Source organism: Myotis lucifugus, unplaced genomic scaffold (assembly GCF_000147115.1).
Source record: "Myotis lucifugus unplaced genomic scaffold, Myoluc2.0 scaffold_3, whole genome shotgun sequence".
Lineage (NCBI taxonomy): Eukaryota > Metazoa > Chordata > Mammalia > Chiroptera > Vespertilionidae > Myotis > Myotis lucifugus.
The window spans coordinates 110,586-131,017 of NW_005871051.1; the positions used below are offsets into that span (position 1 = coordinate 110,586).

The 20,432-nt window shown below is 43.1% G+C and overlaps 1 protein-coding gene across 6 annotated transcripts in view; it reads left to right on the plus strand.

Annotated features, from left to right (window-relative positions):
- The window catches only part of NAB1 (NGFI-A binding protein 1), a 58,025-nt gene that overhangs the window by 16,764 nt on the left and 20,829 nt on the right, over positions 1 to 20,432 (plus strand). For 4 of the 6 annotated variants that reach the window (XM_014460901.2, XM_023759643.1, XM_014460889.2 and 1 more), the window contains exons 3-6: positions 2,416 to 2,549; positions 6,768 to 6,819; positions 16,186 to 16,275; positions 18,134 to 18,296. In XM_014460901.2, coding sequence (XP_014316387.1) covers positions 2,416 to 2,549; positions 6,768 to 6,819; positions 16,186 to 16,275; positions 18,134 to 18,296 — 439 coding nt within the window. The remainder of the gene's footprint in view (positions 1 to 2,415; positions 2,550 to 6,767; positions 6,820 to 16,185; positions 16,276 to 18,133; positions 18,297 to 20,432) is intronic. The other 2 variants (XM_014460894.2, XM_006082354.3) reach the window with 1 other exon arrangement.

The window sequence follows — 20,432 nt, forward strand, 5'->3', positions numbered from 1 at the left end:
GTCTAGACCCTTCGCCTTCGATAGGTCCTGGGTGTTCCCTCAACACTCACTTTTCCTCTCACCACTCTCCCTCCACTCTCACCAGCCCCACGAAGCTGTGAAGGTTGAAGCTCAAGTTCATCTGGTTAATGTACTCCTTTGAGATACTGTCTTCATTCATTTTGACCTGTTTTACTGGCCCATTGATGTATTTAAGGTCATGTTCTTCCCTCTATTTTATTCAGAAATTTTAGTTATCTGGGAGAGGGGCAGTTCATGGTACCTAGCTCTCCGTGTGCTGGAGAAGACAGTCTTGATGGCTGTTGAGCCTCTGTCACCCAGCATTCACCTAGCATTTTATGCCAACAACATTGAACCCAAAGTCACAATCATTTGATTGCTAAAGGTTATAATTTTAACTACCAGCAAAGAGAATTTTTTAAGTCTGGTTATGATAGAAAGCTAAGTTTAAGAAAATTTTTACATCAAGTTATGAATGGAATTTTGGTATTTTTATCCACGAAAAGAGGAAGCGGAGGAGTAAGTAAAACAATTAGGGAGAATATCTTATTTCATACTTCAACAAAATTAGAAACTTCGAATTTAAAAAAATTAGCATTGTGATCCAGTCTGCGACTACTGTTTTGGAGTATTTGTATTGTTTTTAAAAAATAGAATCATTGTTGATTTAATTATTAGTGCCTAGGAGCATGTAATCTATAAAACATTGACAGAAAATACATTTTTGATGGGGAAGTTTGATGATCGTCTTCTTACTACAACTTGGACTGGGTTATAGCTATTTCTCTAGCCTCAGTTTTTTACCAGAAAACTCCCTGAGGGCCTAGAAAGTTCAGTCTACCTTTTTGGTTGATTGGAGCCTGAATTTAATAACAAAGAATGTTATGTTTGTTTTTCTTAGTTTCTGGTAGGATGATGGGAGGAATGCTAGAACATTGTTTTCCGTTTATATTGAAAAGTTATTTTCTTTGGTTGTGCATAAGCTGATACTTCTGAAATGTTTTCAATTAGTATTTAAATCAACCTCATTCTGGACATTTATACTCCCCCAAGTTTTTTTTTACAAATCTTTACTGAGCATCTAATCCATGCCAAATGCTGATGTAAACAAGCCAAGTCTCTGTCTTAATACATGATAAAAGTAAAAAATACAGTATACGTAAGTGAACAAAGATTACAAGAGTGCATTCACATTTATATGCTTATATGTACAAGGAGAAATATTGGAATCATACATTAAAATATTAAGTCATTCGGGATGGTTGCATGCTGTATTTATTGTCTTCTTTGGCTTCTCTGTATTTTTAAAAACTTTAAGAAAAATGGTTGTTAATAAAGTGGGATGCCCGTGTGGGGAGAAACAGTAAATGCCCGATTTCTTACAAAAGAAAAACAAGAACTAACACTAACAACGGCTTTGTGCCGGGTGTGTCTCCTCATGACCTCCTGTTGCTATCACCACCTTTGCGGTGGCGATATATCCCTGTTGGGCCCTGAGAAGACTGAGGCTCTGAGCTGTTACATGTCCAGAATCCCATAGCTAGTGAATGATGGAGCAGAACCTATCTCAGACCTGTCTGCCACAAACCCTATTCACTTCTTGCCCCCAATCATGCCTTGAATGAGTATGTTTCTTGCTTTTAAAATAAGTCTAATATTAACCCTTGGCAATTCCCTACATCTATTTAAATTGACAAATTATGTGAAAAAATGTTCTAGCTTATAAAACTATTACAGGTTTTGAGTTTTGGATAACATTTGCTGTTTTAAATTTTACTACAGGGTGTTTGGTCACTAGTAACTCTGTATTGGCAATGTTTAACTCTTGGGTGAAAGAATAGAATTAGGTGAGTCTCAACGACTCTAAGACCTTGCTTTTCCATTGTAGTCCTAATTTGTGATAACTATTCGAAATGATTTGGTAAAAATTTAACTAAAATCATTTAATTTTTATTCCTTCAGGAATTTCTATGTCAGTTCGCATTGAAAAAAAAAACTTCTAGACTATGTATATTCACTTTTAGTTAGGGAAATATTATCACCTTATCACATAGTGAAATCTCGAGGTTTTTCATAAGAAAAATGAGATGCAGACATTTTTACTTTTTATTTTTATTTTGCTTATTTTCCATAAACTCTCATACCTGAACAAAAATAAATAAAGCGTATAAACAAATAAACCTACGGTGACTATTTTGATTACTTTGAGTTCTGAGAGATGATAGGTACTTGATTTTCTTTGGAAATTAGGCATTAGGACTAATTAGGAATAAAGACCATGATTTTTTATAAATTCTGATTTCATTATATATTGATTTGACATGTTTATATTCTATTCTTAAGTGAAATGTTTTATATGTCGATAAATTGAAATACAGATGTGTCTAGTTTTGAAAATTCTATTTTGACACGCAGCTCACTGTTAACGAAGCGGCTGCTCAGCTCTGTGTGAAGGATAATGCCCTCCTGACAAGAAGGGATGAACTTTTCGCGCTGGCGAGGCAGATTTCTCGAGAAGTCACCTATAAATACACTTACAGAACCACCAAGTAAGTTTAACTCGTTGGCAGCACTTTTGCATTTTTTGAGAGAAGTAGAGCTTGAAATACCAACCATTTGATAGTATATAAATGAGCATTTCTGAAAACAGTGTGATTATAGTTCAACTAGAGGCCCGGTGCACAAAAATTCGTGCACTCCGGGAGGGTCCCTCAGCCCAGCCTGCACCCTCTCACAATCTGGGACCCTCGGGTAGGTCCCTAGGCCTGGCCTGAGATCAGGGCCTATCGGGGCTTTCCTTCTCCTGGCTGTAGGCAGCTGGCCCCACTCCTGCCGCTGCCACTGCTTGCCATCTGTGCAGAGCTGCCCCCTCTCCCCTGCCACTGGTGGCCTCCCTCAGCAGGCGACAGACTGGGGTGCGATGGCTTGGCTGGCCTGGGCCTCCCTCTTTCTTTGCTGGGGGGCGGAGCCAGCCCTGCGAGGGGCCATCTGCCTACCTGATCGCCCCTAACTGCTGGCCTGCCTACCTGATCACCCCTAACCACTGGTCTGCCTACCTGATCACCCCTAACCACTCTGCCTGCCTTCCTCATCACCCCTAACCGCTTGCTTGGGGGCCGGGTCAGCCCTGTGAGGGGCCGTCTGCCTACCTGGTCTCTTCTAACTGCTGGCCTGCCTACCTGATCGCCCCTAACCACTTGCCTGCCTACCTGATCACCCCTAACCACTTGCTTGGGGGTGGGGCCAGCCCAGCGAGGGGCCATCTGCCTACCTGGTCTCCTCTAACCACTTATCTGCCTACCTGATTGCCCCTAACCACTTGCCTGCCTGCCTGATTGCCCCTAACCACTTGCTTGGGGGCGGGGCTAGCCCAGCGAGGGGCCATCTGCCCACCTGATCACCCTTAACCACTGGCCTGCCTACCTGATCACCCCTAACCACCTGCCTGCCTACCTCATCGCCCCTAACCACTCTGTCTGCCTGCCTGATTGCCCCTAACCCCTTGCTTGGCATTGCCAGCCCGGCTGGCATGGCTCAGTGGTTGAGTGTCAACCTGTGAACCAGAAGGTCATGGTTCGATTCCCCATCAGGGCACATGCCTAGATTGTGGGCTCGATCCCCAGTGTGGGGCTGCAGGAGGCAGCCGATCAATGATTTTCTCTCATCATTGATGTTTCTATCTCTCTCTCCCTCTCCCTTCCTCTCTGAAATCAATAAAAATATTAAAACAAAACAAAAAATATTGCCAGTATTTTTGTTTTGTTTAATTTTGTTTGTCTTTCTTTAAAAAAAGCAGTTCCCTGGCACTATGACATTGTTCTGGTGGGTTTCAGACAGCCCCTCATGCAGATGCTTGGGCTGTGAGTGTGATGATGGGGTGTAGTTAGTCAGCATTATAGACATCTGTACACCACTCACTGTATGCAACTGAACTCGGAGGAAGAAGCAGGTTAGTTCCTCTTGCGAGGTGTTTTGAGATTAGCTGAATAAGTAAAAAGAATCCATTGACCAGTATTTAAGGGAAATTGGAAGATACTTTTCTTACTAGCAAGTGGAATATGGAACATGTGTTTGAAGGGGGAAAAAAACTAATGTTAAAAAACAATGATGGTTCTCAAATGTAAACACTCCTCACTTGAGCTCTAAGTACTGTCTGTGGGTGTAGTGCCCCTCGACTTTGCCCCCTCGGTTCCACGTGGTCCCTGGCTCCCAGTGCCCATCCTTGGTGCATGCCCCTGCGGCTCTGAGCGCTTGCAGATGGCCACCCACGTGACAGTGAGGGAGCCTGTGCTGAGCCACATCCTCAGCACCCTGCCCGGCCCTAATAAATCACGGTCCCTGGGGACGGAGCCTGGGAATCTAAACGCCACGCATCCAGACGACCTGTGCACGCCCACGTTTGAAAACCCCCTCCTGGTTGTCATCGCCATTGTTTTTCCTAACTCAGAGCGCTTCTCGCCACTGGAGCTCACATATTTACAAAGTGACAACAACTGAAATTATGCAGACTGAGCAGGGTAACAGTATACAGCAATATGATAGGGTGACAACAACTGAAATTATGCAGACTAAATGAGCAGGGTAACAGTATACAGCAATATGATAGGGTTTTTTTTTTTTTATTATACAAAATGTTCCTTCTGATTGCTTTATTTAAATAATTTTCTTTAATCAAAGTAATACGTGTCCATGATTTAAGAAGTCATATAGTGCACAAGGTTTACAATGGAACTCAGCAGTGGGAATGTTTTGAGGCCTGGGAAGAAAATGAACTCTCCTAGAGGTTATTGTTCTCCTGCTCACCCCTTTCTCTCTTTCCCCTTCTTAATATGGCCTTTAGAGGCAACTACTTTCAACAATTTTTAGCTGTTTTTGTAGTATTTGTATTTCTTTTTTAAGTTAAATATATTTCAAAATACATAACACTTCTATATAATTTAGAAGGCAAAACTATGTAAATAGGTAACACAAAAAAGTTGCACTCCCATTTCTGTCTCATTTTACCTTGTTTTTCTCCTCAATGTAGATAGCTTTTTAAGTGTTTTTTTATATCTTTGCAGTGTTTATGTACATGCAAAAAAATATAGTTTCTCATTTTCACCTTTTTAAAAAAACACACAATAGGTAGCGTGTGTCTATATTATTCTATATTTCGCTCTTATTTAAACACTAGAGGCCCATGGGGTCCCTCTGCCTGGCCTGCGGGATCGGGCTGAAACTGGCTCTCCGACATCCCCCAAGGGGTCCCGGATTGCGAAAGGGTGCAGGCCAGGCCGAGGTGCATGATCAGGCCAGCCAGGGAGGGACGGCGGCAGGGCTCCAGGGCGTGTCCGGCCCATCTCGCTCAATCCAAATCTGCTGGACCCCAGCAGCAAGCTAATCTACCGGTTGGAGCATCTGCCCCCTGGTGGTCAGTGCCCATCACAGCGAGCGGTTGAGCAACCTTAGCATATTATTAGCATATTACGCTTTGATTGGTTGAACGGACGACCGAACCCTTAGCATATTAGGCTTTTATTATATAGGAAGTCTTAGAGATCTCTCTCTATACATATTAGTACATATACATCTTCCTCATTTTTTTTTACATTGATGTATCATGATTCATTTACCCAGTACCCTATTGATGGATACCTGAGTTGTTTCTAGTCTTTTTCATTATAAATAATACCACAGTAAATAACATTATGCATATCTTATTTATTCTGAAGTTCACGTTTTTGACACTCTAACATCTTTTATATTAGGGGTGGGGAACCTTTTTTCTGCCAAGGGCCATTTGGATATTTATAACATCATTTGCGGGCCATACAAAATTATCAACTTAAAAATTAGCCTGCTAGATTTGGTCAGACATTTAATTAACTCACCCCAATGCCTTGGCAGGACCAGACCAAATGATTTCTCGTGCCTCATATGGCCCGTGGGCCAGATGTTCCCCACCCCTGTTTTACATGAAAGTGTAGCAGAATTGATGGCTCGCCATAGTTCAATCGGCAGTAGCAGTTCGCGTATGTGTAAGGCCTCTGTGGGCTAGGTTCCCAGCAGAGGGATCTCTAGGTGAAGGGGGAGTGTGTTGTTGTCTCGGTAGGTAGATAAAAAGCATTTTAATCTCATGTCGCTTCAGGTTTTCATCTTAAATGGCCATTGTTGTCATTTTGTCCTAAATTGTTTCTACTGACCCATAAAGGGATATTATGGAATACAATCCTCAATTTTTTTTCCTTTTTCATTATGTGATAATCATTACATACTTATTGAGTACTTTCTGTGTGGGGAATTCTAAATAGTATACATCTTTAAAAATGTATAATAATTGCATCTGCATCTTTCAGTGTTAATTTAAAAATGAAAAATCTAGTTTGCCCTAATTGGTTTGGCTCAGTGGATAGAGCGTCAGTCTGCGGACTGAAAGGTTCCAGGTTCGATTCCAGTCAAGGGCATGTACCTTGGTTGCAGGCACATCCCCAGTAGGAGGTGTGCAGGAGGCAGCTGATCGATGTTTCTCTCTCCTCGATGTTTCTAACTCTCTATCCCTCTCCCTTCCTCTCTGTAAAAAATCAATAAAATATATATTAAAATAAATAAATAAATAAAAATAAAAATGAAAAATCTAGTTTTCCTCACTTTAGTGTTCGTTATGCATGTCTTACTTTTGGTGTCAGATTTCAGGGTTATATGTTTCAGTGGAAGTTTATAGATTAAGATGTCTCTAGAATAAAATTTCTTACCTTCTCAAGTTTGTCTCTCTCTCCCATTCCCCTCAGGTCAAAATGTGGAGAAAGAGATGAATTATCCCCGAAGAGAATTAAAGTGGAGGTATGATTATGTTATTTTCTTTTCTTATGTTAATAATGTTTGCTTTAGTAGTTTAAAGTAAGAAAAAGGATGGTCCCATAAACTAGTGAAAAATGTGAAATGCAGTATCTTAAAAGCAATATATAATTTTTTTGCTTTGACGTATCTATGGTCATTTGAACTAGGATCCTAAGGAAGTTCTTAGAAGGAAACAACAATGATAAGATTGATGTCCAGTCGGTTTATCAAAGGTTGATTTGGTGTTTGTAAATAGGTGTTTTTTATAGATTTTAAACTCTACAGGTTAAAGTATTTCTTTTTTAATCTTATTTACAACATAAGTCACCTTATTAAGTATTTTTAAAGGAGCTAAGATTTAATTTCTTTACATTAACTATCTGAGGGAAATGACAATTTAGTAGGTGCAAATTATAGAGACTTCAGTGTAATTAAAGCCTCTTTTAGGGGACATGTTTGAGGCTGTTTTCTGATTTTAGACCTGCTAGTGGAGAGGTGGGAGTTAAGCAAGAACAATGTGCTTCTCTTCGGTCTCTCAGAACTCAGATGGTTTCAGAACTCGTTCCTTAATTTGGATTGATACAGTAGTTCCCCCGCTGCCCAGCCATGGTTTCACTTTCCATGGTTTCAGTTACCTGTGGTCTCAGTTTCCCACAGTCAGCTGCAGTCCAGAAATATTAACTGGGAAATTCCAGAAATAAACGATTCACAAGTTTTAAATTCTGCACCATTCTGAGTAGCGTGATGAGAGCTCGCTCTTTCCCGCCTGGGAGGGAAACGTGCCTTTGTCCGGAGTACCCAGGCTGTGTATAATCTCTGCCCATGAGTCCCTTGGCCGCCTCGGTTATCGAGTGACTGACAGCATCGCGGTGCTTCTGTGCAAGGAGCCCTTATTTGACTTAATAATGAATGCTGAGTGCAAGAGCAGTGATGTTGGCAGTTCAGATACACCAAAGAGAAGCAGTAAAAGGCGTCCCTTAAGTGAAAAGGTGAAAGTTCTCAACTTAATAGGAAAGAAAAAAAATCATACGCTGATGTTGCTAAGATCTACAGTAAGAACCAATTTTTTTACCTGTGAAATTGTGGGTAGAAAAAAGAAATTTGTGTTAACTTTGCTGTTGTACCTTAAGCTGCAAACGTTATGGCCACAGTGCGAGGTAAGTGCTTAGATATGATGGAAAAGGCATTAAACTTGTGGGTGGAAGACATGAGCAGAAATTGTGTTTCAATTGATGGCAGTGTGTTGCACCAGAAAGCGCTGAGCCAACACGCAGACTTCAGTAAGGGATCTCCTGAAATGACTGACACCAGCCACTTACTGCAAGTAAGGGATGGTCATACAGATTGAGGACTAGGTTTAGGCTGAAAAATATACAAATTACTGGGAAGGGAGGGAAGGAGGGAGGAGGAAGAGACCACATTCACATAACGGTTATTACAGTATGTTGTTATACTTGTTCTTTTTTAAATAGTACTTGTTGTTAATCTCTTACTGTGCCTGATTTATAAATTAGACTTTATAATAGGTATGTATGTGTAGGAAAAACACAGCACATACAGGATTCAGTGCTATCTGGTTTCAGGCACCCGCTGGGGGTCTTGGGATGTGTTCCCTGTGAACAGGGTGGGGCTTCTGTACTTTCTTAGGGTCCAGTCAGTAGCAGAGGAGATATTTTGAAGTCTGGTGGCACCTTCCTTGTTTTCTTGGGTAGGAGATAGGGCTCGGTGCTCCTAGCCATCCATTATTGGATTTCAAGGTAAAGCAAATAAGCTATGTTTGACTACCCTAAATATCTATCATCAAGTAAGATCTGTTTGTATTGGAACAGTCCGTCATTTACACCAAAGCCACAGTTACCCTTTAAAAACATAAATCCCTTTTTTGCTTACATCTCTCCAGTGGCTGTCTACTATACTTAGAATAAAATCTACACTTTTCCCTTAGGCATCTAAAACCCTGCATGATCTGACTCTGGGTGGCGTCTCTGACCTCATCTGCTACCACAACTCTTGTTGTGTCCCACCCACATGGACCAATTTTCTGTTCCTGGAACAGGCCAAACTCACTTGTGCCTCCGCATCAGTTATCTCCACCTAGATCTCACCATAGTCACCTGGTTTCCTCTGACCCCACTGCCTCCCTTTCTAAAAGGAACACCCTTACCCCCAAATCATTTAGGCTCGTTCTCATGGTTTGCTTAGTTTGTTTTCCTACCACTTCCCAGTATCTGGAACTAGTATATATTTGTTTTAAATTTATTATCAGTCTGCACCATTAAATGTGAATAGAGCTTTTATCTGTCTATCCAGCATATCTTAATACTGAATTTAGAAGAGTGACTTACACTTGATAGGCATTTAATAAAATCTGTTAGATGAAATGATGAGTAGCTATGAATAAGCATCTTTGACTTCTAAAATCTTTAGCCTAAACCAACACCCATCTGCTGCCTCTGCTGAGGATCGAGCCTGCCATCAGGTCTGTGCCCTGACCAGGAGCCCCCCCAGCACCCTGTGGTGCACGGAACGATGCTCAACCCCCTGAGCCACACCTGCCAGGGCTGAGCTTCCTTTAGTAGCTTGGAGTATTAGGTTAGAGCATTAGAAGTGGCCCTTCTATTCCTTTAGAAATAGTCCACTAGAGATGATGGAATTAGAGTTCCGTATGGTTGGTTGATTGATTTACTGCAGTTCACAAAGCTCTTTGAATAGTTCTGAATTTAGAATTAAGATAATCAGCCCAGCCAGTGTGACTTAGTGGTTGAGTGTCAACCTATGAACCAGGAGGTTATGGTTCGATTCCGGTCAGGGCACATGCCCGGGTTGTGGGCTCCATCCATCCCCAGTGTGGGGCATGCAGGAGGTAGCTGATCAGTGATTCTCTCTCATCATTGATTTTTCTATCTTTCTCTCCCTCTCTATTTCTCTCTGAAATCAACAAAAATATATTTTAGAATGAAGATAATCAGTGTTTGCTTTACTGTGAATAATAGTCCTAACCTTTCTAAATAAAACATGTGAGTGACTAGTCCCAAGCTTCTTTAAATGCTCTTACAGACACTAAACTCTTGATTTTGTTTCCCAGAAATAAATATGGACTTTAGCTTTGAATTTAGGATGGTAGTTTACTTTTTTGTTGTTGTTTTTTATTATTAAATATATTTTTATTGATTTCAGAGAGGAAGGGAGAGGGAAGAGAGAGAAAAACATCAATGACAATGAAGAGAGAGAATCATTGATTGGCTGCCTCCTGCACGCCCCCAACTGGGGATCGAGCCCCCAACTCAGGCATGTGCCCTTGACCAAAATTGAATTGAGGACCCTTCAGTATGCAGGCGTGGTGATGCTCTATCCACTGAGCGAAACTGGCTAGGGCTATTGGTTTGTTTTTAATTTTTTTTTTTACTTAGTTTTCTTAAAAGCATTCATGTACGGTAGATATCAATATCTCTTCATTGTGCATGTGTGTTGTATATATGTGTGTATACCTACATGCACATATAGTGTAACTAAAGGCCTGGTGCACAAATTTGTGCACTAGTGGGGTCCCTCGGTCTGGCCTGCGGGATTGGGCCAAAACCAGCTCTCCGATATCCCCCAAGGGGTCCCGGATTGTCAGAGGGCACAGGCCAGACTGAGGGACCCCACTAGTGCACAATTGGGGCTGGGGAAGGATGTGGGAGGTTGGCCAGCTGAGGAGGGACCGCGGGAGGGCTCCAGAACGTGTCCGGCTGTCTCACTCAGTTCCGATCAGCTGGACCCCAGCAGCAAGATAACTTATCAGTCGGAGCATCTACCCCCTGGTGGTCAGTGCATGTCAGAGCGACTGACCAACCGGTCAACTGTTTGCTTCCTGGTGGTCAGTGCACATCATAGTGAGCAGTTGAGCGGCCTTATATCATTAGCATACTAGAGGCCCGATACACAAAATTCATGCAAGGGGCTCGGCCCTCGCAGCCTCAGCTTCGTCCAGAAGGTTGTTTGGCTGTCCAGTCTAATTAGCATAGTATGCTTTTATTATTATAGATTATGCTTTGATTGGTTGAACGGACGACCGGACACTTAGTATAGTGGTCAGCAAACTGCGGCCCCTTGAGTGTGCCTCTTCCACAAAATACCACGTGTGGGCGCGCACGTACAGTGCGATTGAAACTTCGTGGCCACACTGAAGGGGCCAAAGAGCTGCATGTGGCTCGCGAGCCGCAGTTTGCCGACCACAGACTTAGCATATTAGGCTTTTATTACATAGATTTCTTTTCGAAATATACAATGTTGGCATAAGTTGTTGCCTACATTTTTCTGTGTCCTCTGTCAAATTAGAGGTGCTAGAACTGTTCGTTTGGTTTGAGAAGCTGAGGCTGAGGTAGCTGTATAGGGTCACTACTACTCCCCTAAGACTTTTCCACGTATTAGTGCTTTGTTTGTGTCTCTCTTTGGTGTGGCTGCTGAGGAGGGGGAGAATTTCTGGCATGAGAAGAGATTAGGGAAAGTTCTATCGAGGAGATATCATTTGAGCTGGGTTGAAAAAGAAGGGTAGGATTTCAGAGGGTAGGAATGTGGGTTGGAGGTGGAGGGGCATTACAAAGATAGACTAACATGGGCAAAGACAGAGAGGTAAGAAAATACTGTGAGTGTTTAGAGAACATTGAGACCAGTTTGTCCAGAATATATGACTGACACAAAGGACTTCGTAAGTAAAACTAGATTTTAGAATTCTTTTAACATACTTAATTTTATTTCATTTGAATATCTCTTTTGGGATTCTTAGCTTCCTGATTCTCTATTTAACAAAAGTAATAAAAAGATAAGCTTAGTTTGTTGTAAAATACAACAGAGTCCTAATTACTGGGCCCAAATTAATGAGAATTTTTTTGTCTTTTCATCTTTATTTTTCCAAAGTCCTTGACAATGACGAATGAGCATACATGCCAAGTTGCTGACTTATTTTCATTTTAAAATTATAATTTTTACAGTGAACAAAAAGAAATGTAATGCCCAGTGGATAAAATAGAAATGACATCATAATAGACACGTAAGGGAAAGAAAAACATTTCCTTCCGTGCCGTTACCAGCACATTACGATACACCAGTGAACTACGCCAGTGCTGTGTTCAGGCTCAGTCAGATGCTTTCTTGTGCTGAATGCTTTCTGTTCCTGATCTCTTCGTGAAGGGCTGAGTGGGTGAAGTTTTTAAATCCTTGTCTGATTTCTCCCATTATGTTCTAGGTTCTTCCCCTTGAGGATAGTTAGCTGTTTGGTTGTTGCTGTCGGTGGTGTTGATGATCGGTGTGCATGTTGTGTGAAAGTATAATTGCTAGAAGGCATGAGGAGACCCGGAGGAAGACACCTGCTCATGGGGAACCTGAGGGGAACCCTGACTTGGAGTGAGGCCTTACGGGAGGCTCCTCCTCCTCCCTCTGTCAGTGAGCGAGGTCTGGCCATGCTTCTCCTGCCCAGGCTACAGGAACAGCTGCCCACCTGGGGTGGCCGCCCTGTGTGTGAGTCCTCTTTCAGCTGACATGAACATGGGTCAGAGACCCCACATCTAGCTCGGGGGCCATGGTAGCATAGCTACTTTGTTACTGAATCTGTTATGTGCCTGTCCCTCTAGGCCAGTGAGGGGGAACCTTTTGAGCTCGGCGTGTCAGCATTTTGAAAAACCCTAACTTAACTCTGGTGCCGTGTCACATATAGAAATTTTTTGATCTTTGCAACCATAGTAAAACAAAGATTTATATTTTTGATATTTATTTTATATATTTAAATGCCATTTAACAAAGAAAAATCAACCAAAAAAATGAGTTCGCGTGTCACCTCTGACTCGCGTGTCACCTCTGACACGCGTGTCATAGGTTCGCCATCACTGCTCTAGGCATTTGAAATTCATTGTCACAAGCCTTCTTGTCTACCCTCTAGGAGGCTTTGTGATTTCCACTTTACAGCCAGGAGAGGCCCAGAAAGGCTCAGTAACTTGCCCAAGTTGCCACATTGCTGCCTGGTGGCATGGCAGAGCCAGGCCTTCCAATCTAGGTCTGACTCCTAAACTTCAGAGCAGAGGCCATTCACAAAGCGCCTTCGGTGTGAAAAACACTACGTACTGGAATTGTACTTCCCACTAGGGCGCCATGGAGGCGGAGTGCGCAGAGAAGAGCGGCCCTACCATTTTCTTATCCAAGGAAGCTTCTCTGGGAAACAATGATAGGGTTTGAGGAGAAAACTTAATGTAAATTACAACACAAATAATATAAACTTAGCATAAATTATAAACACTTAATATAAATATAAGGCATTGCCATTTGACACACTAATTGTTTTGAGTGAGGAAAAACTGTGTTGGGAAGATAAATAGTAAATAAAAAATTAACTTGATTTGTTTATATCGTACCTATGATGGAAAGGATTGAAGACAGCTTGACAACTAGCAAAGGAGATGAAACATCAAGAGGCCAAGGCCCTGGCACTCTTGTCTCCACCTCATTTTTTTTGAAACATTAGTTAAAAGGGGATTCAGTTGCTAACCTTTTTCATAAAGAACGTGTTGCACTCCATGAACAAACCCTGTCATGCCTCCAGTGTTACAAGTGATGTCTTAGGAGGAGGGAAGATGTCAAAGCCAGTCTCGACTGGCGTGGTGGCTGACTACATGGGCTGTTACTGTTCAGAGCTCAGCTGTGAGTTTTCTTGTTTCACTGAAATTGCCGGAGATGGGGCAGAGCTGGGAGGTACCGCATTCTTGATCCTGTGTGGGCTGGGAGTGCAGAGCAATCAGAGATGAGTGGATGAGAGAAGTGAAGTTTGTTAATCGAGTCCAGAAAGTCAGAGAATTGGGGCTTAAAGAAGAAAGACTCAGGAAACATCTGCCACAGCTCCCGTGGGCGGGGGAGGGAGCCGCGGGAGGGGGAGAGGATCAGAACCCACCTACGCTGTCACTAAGCCTGTTGAAGAGGAAGCCGGTCTAATTTGATGTCGATTCTTCCCCTCTGGATCAGAAAACAGAAGCCTTACAATCTGCTATTCATATAGAAAGTGTGAGTAGAAAAAAGGAAAATGCACGTGTGAGGCTGAGAACATCTGCTGGGTGAGTCAGTTAAAGACGGCTCAGCAGTACATGAAGGCAGCTTGCTAGTGTTCGGTGGGAAGGTTGAGGGGTGGGGGTAATGAGGTCACAAACAGCACCCCACCCTGCATCTCCTGTTTTCTCAGTGCTCGGACGCAGAGCCTCGCCACTGAGGGCACGCTGTGATTAATGGCAGCAGCCAAGACTAGGACATGAAGATAAATGGCTCATAGCATGGTACCTCTGGTTTCCTGGGAAAAAGCTGGAGAGACAGAACAAAAGTCCTGCCCCACACATAATGCGAAGAGCCCAGCTTCTGGGGAACGGTCTCCCTTTTATTTCTGAGTCATTCCTTTTTGGGTCCTTTTGGGTCCCTGGGACCGCCTTTATATGTCATGAGTGACAGCTCCTCCACCCTGTAGTTTTCCCACCACAGTGAACTGACTGCAGAGGCTGTGGGGCACCATCAGAAGGCCCGACTGCTGGGCTCAGGGGTTATTCATCTTTATTTTCATGAGGAAACGAAGGTTCAGGAACCTAAGTGGTGGGCCTGGAACACCGACCAGGTCTTTCTGATCCAAAGCTCCATTGCCTGGCAGTGAAGGTCCAGGGAAATCCCACGTGACATGGAACAGTCCCTCAGAAATTCAGATGGAGACTGTTGGGTAGCACCTTAAAGAAAGTTTACTTTGGATCTTTACCACATTACATTTAACAAAATAAATTCCTGGTGGGTTAGAGATTAAATAAACACACACACACACACACACACACAAAAGGCTTAGAAAAACTAGAGGGTAGATTTGAATACTTATCAAATCTCTAAAGCAGAATCCTTTTCTAAACTTTATAACAACAGAAGAAATCACAAAATAAAACACAATTATATGCAACTACAGTATATAAAATTTAAATTTTTGAATATCAAAACAAAAATAAATTGGCAAAAACTAAGAAAGCAACACCACCCAGTGCTGGCCAGAACTGTCAGATATTGCTTACTAGAGGCCCGATGCATGGAATTTGTGCAAGAGTAGGCCTTCCTTCCCCCGGCTGCCGGCACCGGTTTCCCTCCAGCACCCGGGACCCAGGCTTCCCTCACAGAGGGAGGCCCCGCCCACCCACCACAGCCTGCCAATCAGTCACAGCCACGGCGGCTTGCCTCTACCCTCACAGTCCCGGCTTCGTCCAGAAGGTCGTTCAGCTGTCCGGTCTAATTAGCATATTACACTTTTATTATAGACTAGAGGCCTGGTGCACGAAATTTGTGCATGGGGGGGGGGTGTTCCTCAGCCTGGCCTGCACCCTCTCCAATCTGGGACCCCTCGGGGGATGTCTGACTGCCGGTCCCTGCAGGATCGGGCCTAAACCGGCAGTCGGACATCCCTCTCACAATCTGGGACTGCTGGCTCCTAACCACTTGCCTGCCTGCCTGATTGCCCCTAACTGTTTCTGCCTGCCAGCCTGATCGCCCCCTAACCACTCCCCTGTTGGCCTGATTGACACCTAACTGCTCCCCTGCTGGCCTGATTGCCCACAGCTGCCCTCCCCTGCCAGCCTGATGGCCCACAACTGCCCTCCCCTGCCGGCCTGATCACCCCTAACTGCCCTCCCCTGCCGGCCTGATCACCCACAACTGCCCTCCCCTGCCACGACCCACCTCCTCCATGCCACACGGAGCCGCAGGAGCCCCAGGCCTCACCGCGCAGAGCGGCCACCGAGCCCCGTCTCCACTGTGCGTGCAGCCATCTTGTGGCAGGATCGCACGCAAGGGCACTAGGACCACCTAGGCTTTTATTAGTATAGATGATATGGCAAACCAGTGAAAGGCCCTTGTAGAAAGTATGTGGAAAACATAAAAATGCTCATCTCTCTGCAGTAATTCTACTTCTGGGAATCTCTGAACTATGTGAAATGCTATTTCCGTGGAAATATTTTTGCAGTGTTTTTCAAACCAAAAATAAGGAAAATAATATAAATGTCCAATATGGGGATAGTGGTTAAGTAAGCAAATCACTAGATGAAAAGTTATATGAAATGTTATATAACCATTGTTATCATTGATCATGAATTCTGCCTTCCAATGTAAAATAGTACGGATGTATAAATCTTTTTATCTTTTCCATTTCTGTTTTTATTGAGGTTACAACTCTAGAATAAGGTAGTTGTACCATAAAAGACAGAAATGAAACACTGTACATTGAAATCTGACTTAAGATGGTTGTCTTTGCTTTATTTTCTGAGCTTTTAGATCATACGTTTATTTATTTAGAAATTCTAAATAAAAAAGGACTTATTCTTCGATCTACAGGATGGGTTTCCAGATTTCCAGGACTCTGTGCAAACCCTCTTCCAGCAGGCTAAAGCTAAGAGCGAAGAACTCGCTGCTCTCAGTTCCCAGGTAACGTAAACCACCAGTTCATAGCTTATAAGAATATCTGTAGGTTGAAAAGTAAATGGCTGCTTCAACTGGCTCCAGTTTTAAGCATCCAAGGACTGAATTAATTTCTGGTTCTTAAAATGTCATCCAATCACAGCTGTGTCAACAAGATAGCAATAACAACTTGGTTTGCTTTGGTTTATGAGCAGAATCTTTTTGAGCAGAATGTGATACGGTGATATTTATTCTTTGTAGTTTTGTAGGGAAGTAAAATAGATTCTCTCCCTAAGAAAACCCAAAAGAAATAATTTGATACCAGTAAATCAGCCATGCTGACTATGTCGGTGTGAAATACAATTCTGAGATAAAATAGTACTAGTTTTCAATAAAATATTAGTAGTCGACTTTGTAGCTTTTGTTAATCATTTCAATTAATGTGTAATAACAAGTGTTAAATTAATACGCAGCTTCAGGTACTTTTGCTATTATTTCATTATGTACACTGAAATTAACATTTTAAAAAGTCATTTCTGCAAACAGCACCTTTTGGAAAGTACTGTAAGTTTTATTCCTGCTGATCTTCTCCCTAGTGGATTAGTGGTGCCAAGTTTTGTTTTTCATGTTAAAAGGATGAGAAATACATTTCCCACTCAGAATTCTTACTGAAATTTTATCAGTTAATTCAAATGAATTGAAGTTACAATTTCTTTTGATCTGATTTATGAGCATTCAGAAAAAGAGTAAAAAACTTGTATCCTATTTACTGAATTAATATATTTCCTATTGATTTTTACCATTGTGAATCAGGATTGTTTGTAAATGATTTTATATAGCAGTTTCCTTATATTACTCTTTTATATAGAATGGTAATGATTCATGTCTATAATTTTTAACATCTTTTTATTGATTTCAGAGAGGAAGAGAGAGAGAGAGAGAGAGAGAGAGAGAGGGAGAGAAACATCAATGATGAGAGAGAATCATTGATCAGCTGCCTCCTGCAGGCCCCCTACTGGGGATCAAGCCCAAAACCCGGGCATGTGCCCTGATTGGGAATTGAACCGTGACCTCCTGGTTCATGGGTTGATGCTCAACCACTGAGTAACACTGGCCTGGCTCATGTCTACATTTTGGCTATTACTCTTTAGCAAAATATAACCGGTTTGGCTCAGTGGATAGAGCATCGGTCTGCGGATTGAAGGGTCCCACGTTCGATTCCAGTCAAGGGCATGTACTTTGGTTGTGGGCACATCCCCAGTAGGTGGTGTGCAGGAGGCAGCTGATCGATGTTTCTCTCTCATCGATGTTTCTAACTCTCTATCCCTCTCTGTAAAAAAATCAATAAAACATGGCTTTTCATGATTGGTTGGGAAACACTGCCATTTCGTTCCGTGATGAAGGTGAAGACCCTAGCTGGCACTGATGTTTTCTGCATAATCTGCGTTGTTTAATTTTAGGGGAAGTGTGTCTTCTTTCTCTAGACAACCATTTTACACTTTCTCCCCAAACACTGTCGTCATACCAGAGTCTGTGTAGTGCCAAATCCTAAAATAAAAATGCCGAGATGTCACCGTTAGAAGCAGCTTACAGCAGATGCTGCTGCTGCACTGAGGTTCCTTTTTCAAAAAACCTTCCAAAGGACTCAGCACCTTAGAAGCCAGAACTGAGGCTATTTTGCTTTTGAGCTGAACTGGAATTCTCTCATTGGATTGAGCAAGATTTTCTCCCTTTGCATACTTATGGGACGTGTATGCCACATGAAGTGTGAACTAATTTTAATGAATTCTAAATATATCTGCGCGAGTCTGAAATTGGCATCTTTAGACCATTAAAAAAATCTGGAATGTTTTGGTTACTGATTTTATTTTTGCTTTCTTCCTAGCAGCCTGAGAAGGGAGTGACGAAGCAGATGGAGTTCCTGTGCACCCAGGCCGGCTACGAGCGGCTGCAGCAGGCCGAGAGGCGGCTGTCCACGGGGCTCTACAGGCAGAGCTCCGAGGAGCACAGCCCCAACGGCCTGGCCTCCGACAGCTCGGACGGACAAGGTGCCTCCTTAGACCGACCGCCCCTGCAGACCCTGCTATTGGTGCACTTCAAAGAGACAAAACCTTGCTGGTTTTTAAATCTTAATATTTTTAAGAGATTATCTTACAGATTCTCTACCAAAATTAATTGTCCAATTACAAATTGTCCCTTTTTCAAAAAGGGAAGGAATTCACTCTGCAAATTTAATTTTTAAAGTTGTGTGGGTTTTTTTAACCTTATCATCCCTAAATAACAGCTGCACATACAGTTGACCTGTATTTTGTAAAGGGTGGTGGGATGGGAGATGTAAATAGTGCAGTGTTTTGGGTACCCACAGGGGGATTGGTTTCAGGTCCCCCTGCAGATACCAAAGTCTGGATGCTCTAGTCCCTTAGATCAAACAGTGTGGTATTTGCAGATAACCTATGTCCACCCTCCCTCCTGTCTACTTCAAATCATCTCTAGGTTACTTATAATACCTAATATCATGGAAATGCTATATAAATAGTTGTCACGCTCTACTGTTTAGGGAATGATGACAAGATAAAAAGGCTTCACATGTGCAGTACAGATGCATCCATGTAAGCCGAACTACATACTACACGTCAGCAACAGCATCACCTTTCCCCCCCACATATCTGTGATGTGCCATTGGTCCGCAGATGTGGAACCCCTGGATACAGAGGACTGACTGTACTGACCATTGTTCTCAAAGAAGTGGATTCCCTGGGAGATCTTTATCACTTTTTAAAAGATGACAGCTTCCTATTTTTTATGGTTTAAGAACAGATTTGTCTGTGGAATGTGTGACATTTGGTTCCTAAGAGAATATGCTGAATGCTTCCTAAAGTGTGACAGCACAGAGAGTTGAGGACACGGGATAAGAATGGAGAGACCTGAAGACGTTCTGTCCACTCTCAGCTTGACACTCCCGCAGGCCCTCTGGAACCTTCTGTGTGGTGTGCCCGTTGGGAAGTGGCCTCTTAAACGCTTAGGTTTAGAAAGCTGTGGTTTATGAGTATTTTTACCATTGTAAAAACTACTTCATTTTTTTTCTTATGGGCACATGAAGAAAATCTCAGGTCATTGTCATCCACTCATTCAACAGATGTGTGTTAGTGCCTCCTCTGCGCCAGGCACGCTCCTAGGCACCGAGCTGCAGCAGCGAGCAAGGAGGTCCTGCTGCTTGGAGCTCACACCAGTGGAGGGAGATCACAGGAAGCAAGTGCGGGAATCGGGCCCCTACTTTCAATGGCGATAAGTGCTTGAGCAGAAACAGTAATTTTCTAGGGCCTTTTTTAAAAATCCTCACCCGAGGATATTTTTCCATTGATTTTTAGAGAGAGTGGAAAAGAGAGGGAAAGACAGAGAGAAATACCTATGTGAGAGAAACACATCGATTTGTTGCCTCCTGCAGGAGCCCCAACCAGGGTCTGGGCCAGGGAGGAGCCTGCAATGGAGGTACGTGCCCTTGACTGGAATCAAACCCGGGACCCTTCGGTTTTCAGGCCGACGCTCTATCCACTGAGCCATACTGGCTAGGGCGAGGACCTTCCTTTTTATGTTACTATTACGCTTTTCTAGAGAATGGTTACTATTGTAAAAGATACGATTTCTTTCTGAGTGGGAAAGCCATCTGAAGCATCTTCTAACTGTTGAATAAAATATTACTGTGTCAGCAGGTCAGAGTGGTGGAGGAGAACGCTCTTCCTCTTTTAAATGTTAGGGAAACTTTCTAGTTGAGGTCTTGTTTAACCTCTCCAGTCATCCTTGACAGTGAAGACTTCAGAGTTAAGAAGCAAAAGCATTCGTGAAAGATTTTGATGACTAATTTGTCATGCCAGGATAAATCAGTGGGGGTGGCAGTTTGTTAAGTGTGATAGGTTTAGGTTTACGACAGGACTAGAGGCCCGGTGCACGACATTCATGCACTGGGGGGTGGGGTCCCCTCAGCCTGGCCTGCACCCTCTTGCAGTCCAGGACCCCTCGGGGGATGTCCGACTGCTGGCTTAGGCCCTCTCCCCGTGACCCCAAGGGGGATTGTCCGACTCCCATGGGGAGCAGGCCTAAGCTGGCAGTCGGACAATCCTCCGAGGGGTCCTTAGCACTGCCGCGGAGGCGGGAGAGGCTCCTGCCACCATCACTGTGCTCACCAG